The following is a 15,800-nucleotide window of genomic DNA, read 5'->3' on the forward strand; positions in this document are numbered from 1 at the left end:
CTATTCTACCACTGTGAGTAGAGCCATGTGCGTTTCCTCATTGAGGCTCTCCGTGTCGCGTCTATCTTCAAGGACGAAGTCGTCGACATCAAGTCGGTGTTCATGTTCGTTGTTCGGTAGCTTCTCGGCGCCTGTTGTGTCCGGGGGCCGAAGCGGCGGGACGGGTGCGTCTGTCTTGCGAGACGGCGAGGCTGAGTAGCGTTCTGTTGGTAAAGAATGATCAATTTTTAAAGACTAACGTGTTTTTGTTAGACTCTAACTTAGACTCTAAGTTAGACTATAAGTTGTCCTATTACACGTGTATGTATAATCTCGTAAGTTTATTTTGGAATATAGAGCATGACAATTTATAATGCAAGAGAAAATGAAGAAAGAGAGAAACGGGGGAGGGAGAGAGAGTATAGCAATTTCCTTCTTCTGAGGTCATGTTGATCGTCTCTCCTGACTTTTGGTGCGTTTGCAGATGTTGTTATTCGGAGTATAAATGAAATGAAAATGTCATGGAAATAAGTGTGTTTGCATATCTGTATATTCAATAGGGGGGGGGAATGGAATAGAAATGAATTCCCTTCTCAATTTTATCGTTCGCATGTAAATATGAATGTCTTTTTCTTCTATATAATAATATTATATTCGGTTACCTGGTATATGCATTGTGGATTTTGTTCTGTATAATTGTTTTGTTTGACTTCCTTTGTTAATTGTTTGCCTTTAAAACAGTTCACGTGGAATGGAGCTTTATCAAACATACCCGTGTGAATCTGAGGTCGAAGGTCGGGCCTGGAGAAGAGGAGAGGGGGCGGGGGAGAATCGGCTTCAAGGGAGGGGAGTTTCGGCAGGGGTCCACGCCCCGGGTCTCGGCCGCAGTGGCGAGTCACAGCTCGGTGAATGTCTCGTGCCGCCTTCTTTGATTCAGTCTTCAGCTCGCAGTAACCTACAACACAATGTATATACACAGCCGGGAAAATGGTATTATGGTATCTTGTCCTTCTTCTTCTTCGAATTTTTTTATCACATTATATTTTTATATCGTAACCAGATCAATCTAGAATTCATCCGGAAGCACCTGCCTGAAGAATACAACTGACATTTTAGTACATGCTTTTATATTTCCCCTCTTGCTTAGATTTCGTTAATTCACTGCCTTGCAACTGCCATATTGAAGAGAAAGTGTCTTTAAAATCTAGCAGCTTCAGAATTCTACAACTCGCTCTTCAACACTCATTAAAGAAAATCAAGCTATGTACAGTTCTAAAGTCTCCTTCACTGGCTCCCAACAGATATAAGACGCGAAAAAATCCTCTTGCTGATGCATCGTGCTATGATATTCGTCTTCCCCTGATTGGTTAAGTAAATAATAATTATATCACGTGGTACAAACTAACACATTTATCTATGTTCTTCCGCAAATACTCTTGTAAGTCACGTAAAAGTTAAACACGCGTCTTCTGTAATAGGTCCAAAACTTTTGAACGACCTCCCCAAGACAAATTTTCAGTCAAAGTTTGAGACGAATTCAACCTTCCCCCTCGTGTATACCTTTATATATTTCTAATTGTGGTTTGATTGCCCCTCTGTTGTTTCTGTGTATATCATGCTTTGTTTATAGCTATAGTCTGCAGACTTGGGCACTATAAAGTAGCCATCATTATATCCTAATTATATTATTATCATTATTATCATTCATTTCATCTGCGAATTTGATAGTTTTGTTATCAATAAATTGAGCTACTCATCATCATCATCATCATAAACAACACAGTTGCTATCATAATCATCTCTGTAAGTTCTAATCTCCTTTCGCCCTTCAATCATGTCCATGATTTAATCTCATCTCCACTTCTCTGTGATACTCTTGACACTGTGTACTGCATACAATTATCGGCTGTTTTTGCTCTGCAATCAGCACTCTTCTCACGCACGGTGATTTTCCATCCATATGCACTTAACTCCCTCTCCCTGTCGTTTGGCCGTTGCACTTATTGCCTTTGACGTCGACTGGCACCCAGGCGTGCAACGGGCTAACCATCCATCAAGAGACCTGTCGGTTTGGGTTATAGCTAGTTTTCACGCATTGCTTGAAGGTTGGAAGCCTGTAAACAAAATGCCCTGGCCTGAGTTCAAATCCAGTGCCCTGTGCGTTTTCTAGTATCCTTTGACAAGATATTTTGTATGCACGTCACGAGCTATAATAGTCACCGTCGAGTAATACAATACAGCCCACGAGTCATGCTGATCACGAATCACTATACAACCCACGAGATAAAAACCTCATGAATCACGGAGCACATTAGCTAGACACAATAGCTAATACTCTGTAAAAGTGGTTTCTTTCGCGTACAGAAACTTTCGCGGTTTCCATCGGTGCTGACTTTTTCGCGTGTGTTTAAATTCGCGGTTGGTAATGATAGCGTTGTAACAACCCATGAGTTCAAAACATTTTCGCGTGGTGTTAAATTCGCGGTTCAACCTCAAAGCGCGAAAAGCGCGAAAATAAAACCACCGCGAAAGAAACCACTTATACAGTAAGGCTTACGTGCTCGACATCAAGTAGAACATGTCCACGAGTTGTGCGGTCCACGAGCTATACACTATATATAGGCCCAGCTTGCCTATAGTGTCTATGGAACTCATGGGCATGTTTTACTCGGTATTGATTATAGCGGTGGCGGATCCAGAGGGGAGCGCACCGGGCGCGCCCATTTATATTTTTTTTTTGTGCTAAAACAAAAGATATAAAAAGAAAAAATGAGGGGGGGGGGGGGGACGTAGGCCCCACTTTAATTTTGTAAAGGCGCCTCCCCTTTACGGAATTCCTGGATCCGCCCCTCTATAGCACTTTGGCAGCATGACTCGTGGGTGTATGACTCATGGACATTTCTCAATTAGCTCGTGAGCCGTATGGCTCGTGGGTGTCTAGCTCTTGGGATAACCCCGATGGTTTGCTCTCGTTAGTACGTCCTTCTTACCCAAGTGTGCTACAGTCGTTATGTGCCAATAGCATATAATAGGGTAATCACAATGATAAGAATAAAAGGGCCGTCTGAAAGACAAGTGCCGACCAGTAAAGGGGTTATGCCGTGTAATCACGCAATAATACAACAATTTTCCACCAGGAAGGAGTTGTGGGGCACATCGTTAATTGACGTACGGGAAGCTGACATTTCCTCACCCTCATCGCCGCCGATATTATCCACGTGGAATACGAACGTCACGTCGTTTGCTGCGGAGTCGATTATCCGCTCAAGGTCCCAAGCGCGCGAACAGGTCGGCGGGCTGAGGGTGGCCAGACACATCTTGTGTTTTGTCACATGAAGCGCCATCCGGAACTCGGGCGCCACGATACCCTTGACGGGATACACGGTCCAGCTCTCTGCATGGTTGCAAAACATCGTCTCCACGATTAATCTTTAGCAAAGTGATTAAAATGATAATGTTTTCCCTTTTCTTTGGGGATGGCGTGCTGGTAATGACGAGGGGATTGAAAGACATGACATTATTATAGATGAGCTTCTCTTCAAGTTGACATTTATCAAAGAAGCAAAGTCAAGCATCGCAGAGCAATGATCTTTTATCAAAATTATAAGATAACTTCAAAAATGGAATTTCAACCTTCCCCATTTAAAACTAGAAGAAGAAACATGGACTTCTAAATTTTCACAAAGCCATGGTGTCAGTCGAAATGAAGTATTATAGGGCCTACATAAAATTCTGTACTAGTGTCCACTTTCCTGTTCGAGGTGCCATTCATATACAAAATAATATTTGTATAGAATTCACGTTCTGAGTTGTTGGTTACCTAATATAAGATAATTCTTAATGTAAAGGATGTTATACCCTAGCATGGATCTGACCATGGAAAAGAATCTTCAGCAGCTGTGTGTGTGTGTGTGTGTGTGTGTGTGTGTGTGTGTGTGTTTACAAAATGAATTGTGTGTGGATACAAAACCCTTCAGGACAGCTTCCCTCTTTAATCAAAATAATATACAATTTCTGTCGCGATTTCCAGTGACTGAACGTTATATCAGATGCTAATTGCTTGCGGCAAGATTGATGTCACCATGGGGTTTGCCACAATAATTATATATTTAGATAGTCGCGCACTTTTTCTGGATAATTACGTTTGAGTAGCTTACCGCCTGTCGTCGTTGCTTACTGAAATCTTGACGGACACTAAAAGGGATCGAAGTTCACAATTCGTCATAATTAATTGGAGTTGACCTTCTTACAAAACAATGATCTGAAATGCCAACAGACTTTGCACACAAACAAGTCGCCAATGGTATATGAAAATAAGTGGTGAATTACCGCTGGTAAAGTGCGATTTCACCATCGAGTACCACGAGGTGAGGTCGGCCGACGCCATCCGCTTCACGAACAGGTCACGTGATGAGAACTTGGACTCCTGGAAGAGAATCGTTTCGGTCGAGAGCATGATGGCCCAATATTCGATGGCAGAGGTCCGGTGCTTAGATTGCGGCTTACGCATCACCCCACGCTCTGTTCCCATAAATATGTCCTTGGTTAGAGCAAAAGCGCCCTTGAGCACCTTCTCGTCCATGTTCTTGAAAATCTTCAGCTGGAACAAACCTAGGGGTGTTTCACAGGGAATTTGATAAAGGACAAGTCCACCTTCAAATATACATTTGGATTGAGTGAATGCAGCTATATTAGTAGAGCACAGTGGAAATTGGGGAAAAATCGGACAAGCCATTCACAAATTATAGAGTTATTTCTTAAAGCATAACTGCGCAGTCACTGCAGGATGAGAAGACTACTACAATGTATGATGTCACATGCGTAGAACGATATATGGAAAATATAAAGAGAATTTCACAAAGTGTTATTTCTAAAAAGTGCACATTTCTTAAAGTTTTCGTCAGTGACGTTTGTCAAGGGTAATACTATTCCCCCTGCCTTTTGAAAGAGGCAAATCAAGTGTTCCTTTAATCATTATGCAAGGAAAGTGAAAATATGTTAAATTTTCTTCATATTTTCTTTATATCATGGTACACATGTGACATCACAAGCTGTAGTAGTCGTCCAATCATCCAGCAGTGACTGAGGAGAAACTTCAGAAATTCGTAACTTTTGAACGGATTGTCCGATTTTCCTCAATCTCACTCATGGCGTGTTCAACTGATATTGTTGCATTCACTCAATCCACATGTCTATGGAGGTAAACCAAACTTGAAACTATAAGGTATGCTGTGTTTGTCTTCAATGGTATTCTAACTTCCTAAAGAAAAACAAATTTTCGGAGACTTTTTCATGCAGCCATAATTATAAACTACAAATGAAATAAGTGACAACGGACTTTGTCAGCAGATTTTGATAACAATTTAAAGTAGATTCTGAAACATCCAATAAAACTTAACAGGGAAACAAATGAAATACCATAATTTTGAATCGATCTTAACCTTTAAGATAGACTTAATTCTTTGTAAAACAATTACCCCCTCTGTCCATTAGGAAAGACGAAATGCAATTTACAGACAGAATCATTGAAGGTATCGGTGAGCAGCTGATCTGGTAAAGGTTTATTCCACACTTCCAACAAACCAACAAAAGGAAAGAAATTAAGAAAGAAAGAAAAGAAAGAGAGAAAGAAAGAAAGGAAGAGGGGTTATGTTTAGCCATATTGCAGTCGATTTTTACACCCATGAAGAGGAACTTGATAAGACATATCAATGAATCATATTGGTTTATTCGTATAACGAGTAGAATACGATCAATGCAATACACTTTGCATGCGGCATGAATGCATTGTAAAATTCATTTGACACAATAATGATCAGCTCTTTATATGTTTGTATTTAACTGTTCAGTTAGTAACTTATCCAGCTGAAGTGCTACTCTGTTGGATACAATACACTCTAAAAAAAATCCGGGTCAGAACTGACCCGAAACTGGGTCCGTTGGGGTCACACACCGTTCCGGGTCAGAAATGACAGGGAATGGGGTCAGATATGACTCCAACCAGAGTCATGAATTGGTTCAGGGTGACCCCATTCCGGGTCTTCATGACCAAATTCCAAGTCATTTTTAACCCGGAACGGTGTGTGACCCCAACGGACCCAGTTCCGGGTCAGTTCTGACCCGGATTTTTTAGAGTGTATAAAGGCCAGGAGATTTGTGTGTGTGTGTGTGAGTGTGTGTGTGTGTGTGTGTGTGTGTGTGTGAAATGATACTGAAGGTATTACTTTGAAGAAGCCTATTTAACTTTGACTGTATGAGTGCGTATAGCATTTACTAGTTTATCTGTTAGATGCATGTCTTTTCATGGAAAGTTCATTGTCAATGCAAAACCTGTTAATGAAGTCACGTTGTTTCTCCTTACTTTATAGTTTGGATATTCCATTCATCCTATTTTGGTCACGTAACCCATACAAGGGGCTTAATAGGGGTAAATCTACATGGAAATATGATCTTCCCCCTTCTCTGCATGCATATCAGGCAACAAGACGAAACTAACTGTGCAGTGAGCATTTAAGCAATTGGGGCAAAAATTGGCAGTAATAGATGTAATATACCCAATTTCACATCTGTACGTAAGTGAATTATCTGTCATTGCGCTCTACATGGGCACAAGAAGTTTCAATCGTCTCACAAGATAAAACAAGGTAAATGAAACTACAAATTAAAGATGCATCTTGAATGTCAGGATAATGTTGTTGTCTTTTTTTTTTTTGAACTTTCGTGATTGTGACTCTTGATTCTGTCCTTGCTATATATTCCAAAAAGGTTGTCTTATCTCGATTTCCATATAACTCCTCCATATTTGAACGTTGTATAGAAGAAAATATTACCTTTTTTCTCTGAACTAAACCTTAGAAACTCTTGGTCATGCTCCTCTTCATGTCTTAAAAGAGTCATCTTCACAAAAGTGTCATCCGTAATTGAAAACGTCGTATTGATGGAAAGGTATGGGTACAAATACTTTGAAAATTATATCACAGCGGTGTTATCAGAACAGTTGATTCAGCTTCAAATACAAAGCCACGTTAGTTGATTTACACACATTCAGAATAGCTCTCCTTGTTGCTTTTGCTATTTGTTTGATCTTGCTCCAATTTTGGATCCAAACACATTTTTGTTTCGCTGTCTTACAGCGAAAAAAAGACTCCAAATATTTTGTCATGGCTTAAATTCTTATGCAAGCGCATGTATGATCGGAAACATATCAAGCTGTATCCTGCAACATTATATTGAAATCAAACTGTTGGTGTACATCACGATAAGCTTCCTGAGGATTTTTCTGTTCTCCTGCTATCGATATATCAATGATTACTATCATGCCACATTTTTATATTTTTTAATACACAGAACAATTTGAATATGGAGCTAAGATTTGAATTTTCTCACAGAAACCGAGCGTTTCATTCTCTGTTCAAGTGCAATATCTTCATTCAAGGCAAGAGTTAAGTCAATATCTCCTTCTTTCAAATGTATTTTTCAATTAATGACAAAAGAAAAGTCATATTTTGAACTAAGTTCAATAGAAAGTTGAATGTTGAAAATGAGGGCTAAACACTGTCACTCAAAGAAAGAGTATGATTGTTTCTCAGACGATATCAATTCTCCTCACAAGATTAATAACATGCTATATCTAGAAATAATACAAATTACACACAAAGCGACCATCACAAGGAAAAATCTAAATACATAATATACACGTATAGTATATATATATATATATATATAATTATATTGTTTTGGATTTTTGTGCACTGAGTTGTGAAGTCAGCCTGAGAAGGCGATTTGCAATGATTCAGTCACGGTGATTATGAAGACAGTCTGTCAGTTGCATTAAACCATGCATGCTTTTGTCTGTGAATGTTGTGAATGTGAAACGTCGCTACTCCAAATTACAAGTCCAGTTGACGAGATTTACTGATATAGGTCATGTCACACATGCTTTTCATATTTCTCTTTAAAAAAGAATACAATAGTATGGCCAAAATGACACCCTCTTGGCCATAATCAAATCCAATCTCTTGTGAAATCAAAGATAAAAGACTTTGTCAATACGCTTTATATTGAATCATATATCGGGATTAGAAAACAAAATGTAAACTTACCCGCACTTTCATCACCCTGTAGAACCACCCATCTCTGTGAATATGAAAAAAACATAAGAAGAACGGGTAAGATGACAAAAAAAAAATGGTATATGACAACCAGGTGGAATAGTTGTATTTATGTTTCCTACACACACACACACACATACACACACACACACACACACACACACACACCTAACAAACAAACAAACGAACAATCAAACAAATGCCACATATTATATATATATATATATATATATATGTATACATATACATATATATTATATATATATATATATATATATATATATAAGTACACAATATGGAAGAAGAGACAGAGATAGAGAGCCACACATGGCAGAAAGAGAGAGGGAGAGAGAGAGAGGAGAGAAAGGGAGAATATTTATATTCCATGCACAATAATACTATAGTGTAATCTCACACTTATTATACTGATTGGAAACAGCTGAAAGTACTGGGTTTGTGGCTGTTCCACCAGAGGCAATATATTCAGCGAAATACAAACATGACTATATAGGAGAGAATGAGATATGGACGACAAAAAGAGAGAGAGAAATAGGTCAGTGACATATGCGCAATGTCCGATGGTTTCAAATGACATGGGCTTTCTAAAATTACCAGATTTCTCTCTCTTTTTTCATCTCTCATCTCTCTTTCCTTTTTTAAAGATGTTTTCTTTTTATTTCTTGGGAATTCGTGCTCTTTAGAATCTATGCAAGGGGTATTCTCCAATGCTATCTATATACACTGTTAAGCATGATTATATTCCATCCACATCTTCTCTCCCCTCCCCACCCTTCCCTTCCCCTCCCTCTCATTTGCTTCCTCTCGCTGATTTTTCATCAACCTCCCCAGTTTCTCGGAGTCAAACGTATTCATTTCCATCGTTTTACGTGAAATGCCCCTTTGCAGTACCACTGCCGAGACAAGATTGAGTGCGGGCAGATTGGGCCGGACTGGCAGCTTCCTCAATCGATTTCGGGCCTCAAGATGTTTACGCAGTTTTATACTAAGATACCTTGCTCTGGGTCGGGTTCCTCCACACGATTTGCAAGCAAAAATGTGTCCTTTCCAACCAATAACTAGCATTTGGTAGAAAAAAAAGTTAAATAAAACACAAACACACATACACACACACACACACACACACACACTTTTTATTGTTTTTCAATAATCTTTATTTGATTTCTATAATTCCACATGACAAAAACATTAATCTTGAATGTATAAACACAATATACAATCGGCAATGTTTGATTAACTAAAAACAAAAAACTGAAAGAAAATAAACACACACACACACACACACACACACACACACAAACAAACACGCACACACCGAATCGAAGCCTCTGTATATATTAGCACGATGTCCACGTCCGCACCCATGTGCAGTGCAAAGGCCTCACGGAATAAATGCACTGAGCATAACAATGCGTTGACTTCCACACGATGCTCTAAAACTCCAGAGGCACAGTTTGCTACCATACTATAGTGTACCAACATCCAACAAAGAGAGAGAGAGAGAGAGAGAGAGGGGGGGGGGGAGATAAAACAATTGAAGACGTCGATCAGTCACGGTTTCTAGCGTATACGTGCAGTGTTTGCATAATATTCGTTCAGGGTAGATGAAAATGAAGAACTGCCACAAAGTTCACTCTCCGGTCATAGCATGAATACCAAGACAACAGGTCAAAAAAAGTAATCAAATAGTCAGTAGATCGCAAAATAACTTTGAAATGTGAACTTTAACGAAATATCTATTAATTTTCTCTGTTTTCTCTCTTCGTTCACACAAAATAGAGCTCCCCCTCTCTATTCATCTACCTACATTGAATGAAGGCGTTTATTCAAACCTATCACGAATAACGTTAAAAAAGTAAGTACCTCGATATCAAAAGCGATTTGTATTCTTTGGAAGTTGAAACCTACTTTGATTAAGAAGGTTCTTTTAATATCATATAAGTCTTTGTTTCACCGTACATTTACTTTGCTGTAACAGTGTGTGGGGTAACTGCAATAAATCTAAAACTAATTCATCTTTATTCAAACCCCCTTTTCTAAGCATTAGTGTTCAGAGTCACTCTCATATAAATCATACGATTCTCATAATTTTACATCATGTAGTACATAAATCGACAACTCCATGTATAGATTTTTGGAATTTATTGTGGTTCTTGAACAGGGAAACAATAGTTTGAAAAACGTTAAACGAATTACACTGAACAAGGATGATGACATAGGAGGTTCACATATTTAAGAAATGCAGCAGTGTAATTCCATTAAATTACCGCTTGTTTGCGAGTTCACCTGTGTATAATCTAACCATTTCTTCGTCTTTTGTTCTGCTTCCTTGAGCCCCAACTCATGCATTCTTATGGTGACTCTGCCATGTCATCATCCTTGTTCATTGCAATTTGTTCTAAATTTTGAAAATATTCTTATTCTTCATCCCAATTATCACAAATTCTGAAACTCTGTCCTCAATATAACTAATTTATAGTGGTTCAAATGTAAAAATCTGAAAATCGTCCGGAGGTTTCCTTTAAGCTTAACCATGAAAAAGGCACATCGTATGACTTGCTGAACACACACACTCGCACCATGGCAGCATTCACTCACGCATCTCACTTTCTTGTATACCTGAATATAATATTTTGTCGTTATCGCAATACGATGTCAGAATAGCAACCACCCTTGCTTCTTTATCTCGTTATGTCCACACTATACATACATTTTGTGCGTTTAATCATTTTAGGGTGAAGGGTGGAGGGGAGGGGTGTCAGGTTGTGGTACCTTAAAGCTATTTTCTAATTAAAGACATTCTTTTGCATTCCTTTCCTACAATCCTACAAATCACTGTGTTCCTTTGTCCTGAATAGCTCTAAATCAACTCGTTTGTTTTCTGTTATCTATAGGTAAAGATTAGTTTATGTTCTAATGTCCCAACAGCACGCCTTATTGTTTTCGAAAACAAGAGAGAAATGACTATATTTCACTTGTAATGAGTTTAATGCAGAAAACTCTGAATAAATTGAAACTATCCCTCCCTCCATCTCTCCCTCTCTTTACACACATATATATATATATATATATATATATATATATATATATATGTATAATATAATCGTATGATATAATCATAATTTTATACTATACATTATTATGTTCATATACAAGTACACGATGTCATATAAAACATAATCATATGCGTGTGTGTATAATGGACAGATCGAGAAAATATATAAAGATATACAAATATTGTTGTTTCTTCAAGGGGGAAAAACAACAGCGACAGAATCGTTGCTGCTATGAGGCGCCCGCAGGGTTCTCAAGATGTTGATGAATAGCTGCGAGCATTCCTGACCTGTTCGTTAATAATTAAATTCATGTATTCGATTGGGTTCTTTGCGGCCACCGGGTAAAAGCATCACGTTGAATTGGCCATGCATCATGTCTTGGCATTTTACCCCCTCTTGTCTGTACTCCCAGGCTAATGCGAGTTTCATCTGTAGGTTTCAAGTGACTCCTATAGCTGGATGACATTGGATGAAGATTACCACTGTGCTGTGCATGTCTTCGTTTCTATGACAACTGGGGGCGATGCATCTCGGCCATTAACGGAGTCGTCTATATCGCTCTGTTAATTCTGAGACGAATAGTGATACTAACCCCGCAAAATGTTTCCAGAGTCGACAAGGAAAGCAAAAAAAAAAAAAAAAAACACACATTATGAACCAACGCCGATTTATTTACTTTGTTCGTGAACTGAATGATTGTGAGCTGTTTGTGAAATTTCGCGATGGAATTCATCCCCCCCCCCCCCCCCCCCCCAGCGAAATGATCGGAGCCCATTCTCTGGCCCTAAAAGGGTAATTGATGTGATGATCTGTTCTTGCACATTTTTTTTTTCTAATTATGATGATCACACTGTTACTGCATGCAATGTGTATAATCTTGTACATACTGAATATCCTGGGGTAAGCTTATCATAACCGTTTAACACGAACTATTAAAACGAAGTGAACGAACACTTTTGTTATTGTGTCGAAAACAAAAGCAAAGAAAAAAGTCTAGTGCTGTAAATATGCAACATACCACAATATATAGAATTTAATGACTTTAATAAGACTGTGCATTTGTGTATTATATTTATGTAAATCATGAAAACAACCTTTATGATGTCATAATTATGATTGTCACGAAACGTTAAAATCTTTTTACTTTTTATAGCTGCAGACACAGACAATGATTCCCTATAGGTGATTCATGTGCCATGCTGTCAGGTGTTTACAATCTTACATTCAGAATCCAATTTCATTGAGTCCAATAACCAAACTTGCGATGGGTACTAAATATAACTCTTCAGGCGTTTTGTTTTAATCAGTAGCGATTGATCTAAAAGAACCCTCTATCGCCTTCTCCTCCCCTTAGAATTACATCCATTTTAGTGTAGTAAAATTTTTATTATAGCCAAAGTCTACGCGCATTTTCTCCTTTTCAAGACAGCGCTAATTGTTTGAATCTAAGATGTACTGCATAATGAGAGATCAAAACGATGAAGCTTTAATTTAGGTCGGTACCTAAACTCAAAGAATGCTTAGAGTTGATGATTGATTTTAAAGACCCCAACTCTAACATTTACATCATTTCTTCATGTCGCAAAACCAATGCGTTCGTAAACATTTTGACAAAAAAAAAGAGAGACAAAGTATCATAAGCCTTTGATTTCCTTCGACTTTTATTTCATTTATGCATATTTTAAACAAGGTTAACGTGTATGCAAATTTTATACTAACGATTTAAGAGAAATACAAAATAATTCAATCCCACACATGGCTGCAAGCGGGAGGGGAGGGGACAAACCTTTGATGTCTCTTTTAGTTTGCCAATGAGTGGGAAGAAAATGACCTTTTCTTCTATTTTTCTGTATTTTATAATACATATAAATTATATATATGTATATGAGGTGTGTGTGTGTGTGCGTGCTTATGTGTCTGGTCTGAGTCTGTGTGTATATCAGAAACACGAATAGAGAGTCCCGTACCACTAAGTTCTACTGCAATATTTATGGTAATGATAATCTTTGAATCATACAGCAGTGATAACAATGTTAATAATGCTGATCTTTTTTTTTAATGGGTTTATGCAAAGGTAATACTTACCCGTTTCGCTTTCATAGTCTTCAAGCAGACGATGTGATCGAGATAACCAGTGCTGAACCTTCTCTGGTTCGCTATATCCTCCGTTGGTCTGGTTAGCCGGGAAAAGATGAAGCTCCCTCCCGTCATGCCGAAAGTCTTAGTTTATATAGTCCGTCACGCTAAATGCTAAAATCCACAGGAATTACCTGCAATGTTCGTCCACAAGTTCCACAGTCTTTAAGTTTTTTCCGTGCCCGGTTTTAGCCCTGATTCCACATGAAGCCATAGAGAGAATCGTCTAAATCAAATGGAAGACATCACCTTCCGCCTTTTCCCGCTCTCATCTCATCTCATCCCCTGAATTTTATCTACTCGTTCATAGCCTCAGCGGAGGGTTGTAACCTCATTATAGATCGTGGAATCTCTTTGGACGATAATGTTTGAAAACGAGTTCGTTACATTGGCTCTGATCCTGTTCGGTTTGCAGTATTATGTCGTCCGCACATTGTTTGTGAGTCATACAGAGATGATAATCCTTCTCACAGGTAATACGCTTGCAGAAAAATGTCTCTTTGATGTGCAGGAAGATAATGTTGACTATTCTTAAAAGGAGTTTCTGTGGTGTCTTATAAGACCGTCTCCGCAATGCATCCGGTGTTATTGACCACGTTAACTATTACAACCGCAGCAACGCTTTGTTTTATATACGCGACACGATTTCGTTCGCTGTAGCACTAGACAACAGGTCTGCTACGTCAGTGAGCAGCCAGATTTTCTGGATGTAACAATGTTGACTACCCAGATCACCCCCATCTGATTGATTCGGAGGTCGTTGTTATAGAGAGCAACCGTCATGGGCAACACGAAATCTATTTCAAGTGAACTGCGCGAAGGCGCACGTCCTTTGGTAGAATCCGCTGCTGTTACCAAATTCGTCAATCAATATTGTGCGCAGCACGCAGGTAAAAATGAGCGAAAAGCGTCCACACATAATCTTGTTGACGTTCGCGCGTAATCAAGGGACGAAAATACGGATGATTTAAATCCAACGCTATAACCAAAACGGTAGGACCTCGTGAATAATGTTTTGATTTCATCCACTTAAAAAAACAAAATAAAACACACACACACACACACACACACACACACACACACACACACAAAGCAAATCAAAAATAGAATACATTCCATGACATACGACTCCATTATTTTCCAAAACCAATCTTCGAGTAATGGTTTGATTCTAGTATATTATTCTTATTCACGTCATTCTTCAGGAGTAGGCCACCGAATGTGGAAATTTGATTTCTATCCGTCCTTCATTACCATCAAAATACGGCGGAATGGGTTGTAACTTCGCATGTGAGTTCACGCATCTCGAGTTCCTCTGTATGACTATGAAATCACTGCTGACAATGTAGAGACATTATGTTATGATGGTAGCATTACGAGCCCATATTTATCAGTGCTATGCCACGATTATGTAAGTAAACACTCAGATGAAATGTATACTCGAAAAATGTAAATCATGTCCCTCTCTTTTACCCCATTCTGCATCGTACCATTATGAAATAATTATAACCCTACAATAATCTGAATGATTTGCGTGTCCAATACATTCTGAGTATTTAGAAGGTCAGAAACTTGGAACAGCGTGGATTATGAATATATATATATATGAGATTAAAACCTAAAATGGCATTAATCTCATATATATATATATATATTCATAATCCACGCTGTTCCAAGTTTCTGACCTTCTAAATAAAATCCTCTCTTGAATAACGAAACAAACCAAACCGATTTAAGATAGGATTCGAGCTTGTAAAGACAAACAAACACAAGCAGATGGATAAAGTATAATAATGCAATAATCTGAATGATTTGCGTGTCCAATACATTCTGAGTATTTAGAAGGTCAGAAACTTGGAACAGCGTGGATTATGAATATATATATATATATATATATATATATGTATATATATATATATATATATATATATATATATATGTGTGTGTGTGTGTGTGTGTGTGTGTGTGTGTGTGTATGATTTCCTTGTTTTCAGTTCTCAAATTATAAGAGCATACTTTACAATTTCGATGTTAATGTTTTTAAACGTATTTTAGAACTGATGTTGCCGAATGACTTTGTGCCACCAGGGACGTTCGTGAGAAGAAACGTCTCACCTCCCTGCATGGTGCCATGACAAAGACCGCTATAGTTGTTATAGGCATTCAGGCCAGGCTCTATTGCATTATTATACTTTATCCATCTGCTTGTGTTTGTTTGTCTTTACAAGCTCGAATCCTATCTTAAATCGGTTTGGTTTGTTTCGTTATTCAAGAGAGGATTTTATTTCTCCACTTCCTACATACGTTACAGCAGAATATTGACGTGAAATTGATTAACAGCAGGAAGAGACAAATTCAATAAAGTAACACATAAGTTACTATGTTATTAACCGACAATATTTAAAAAAAAAAAAGTTGAATTGTGGGTACATGAACATAGATAACAGTATAAACATGTACTGAACAGCTAAAAAAAAAATGCAGAAAGCCGCCTAATTCC

The 15,800-nt window shown here is 38.2% G+C and overlaps 1 protein-coding gene across 1 annotated transcript; it reads right to left on the reverse strand.

Annotated features, from left to right (window-relative positions):
- On the reverse strand, positions 1 to 13,375 carry LOC139730499 (uncharacterized). The gene is made up of 6 exons (XM_071641339.1): positions 13,250 to 13,375; positions 8,082 to 8,115; positions 4,309 to 4,590; positions 3,173 to 3,373; positions 752 to 934; positions 1 to 203 (listed from the first exon to the last, which is right to left on the reverse strand). Exons 1-6 carry the CDS (start codon positions 13,373 to 13,375, stop codon positions 1 to 3), a joined length of 1,029 nt encoding a protein of 342 aa, XP_071497440.1.
- Between the last annotated feature and the right edge of the window lie 2,425 nt (positions 13,376 to 15,800).

Source organism: Diadema antillarum, unplaced genomic scaffold (assembly GCF_040938485.1).
Source record: "Diadema antillarum isolate AM-2024a unplaced genomic scaffold, OU_Dant_1.0 seq00000318_RagTag, whole genome shotgun sequence".
Classification (NCBI taxonomy): Eukaryota; Metazoa; Echinodermata; class Echinoidea; order Diadematoida; family Diadematidae; genus Diadema; species Diadema antillarum.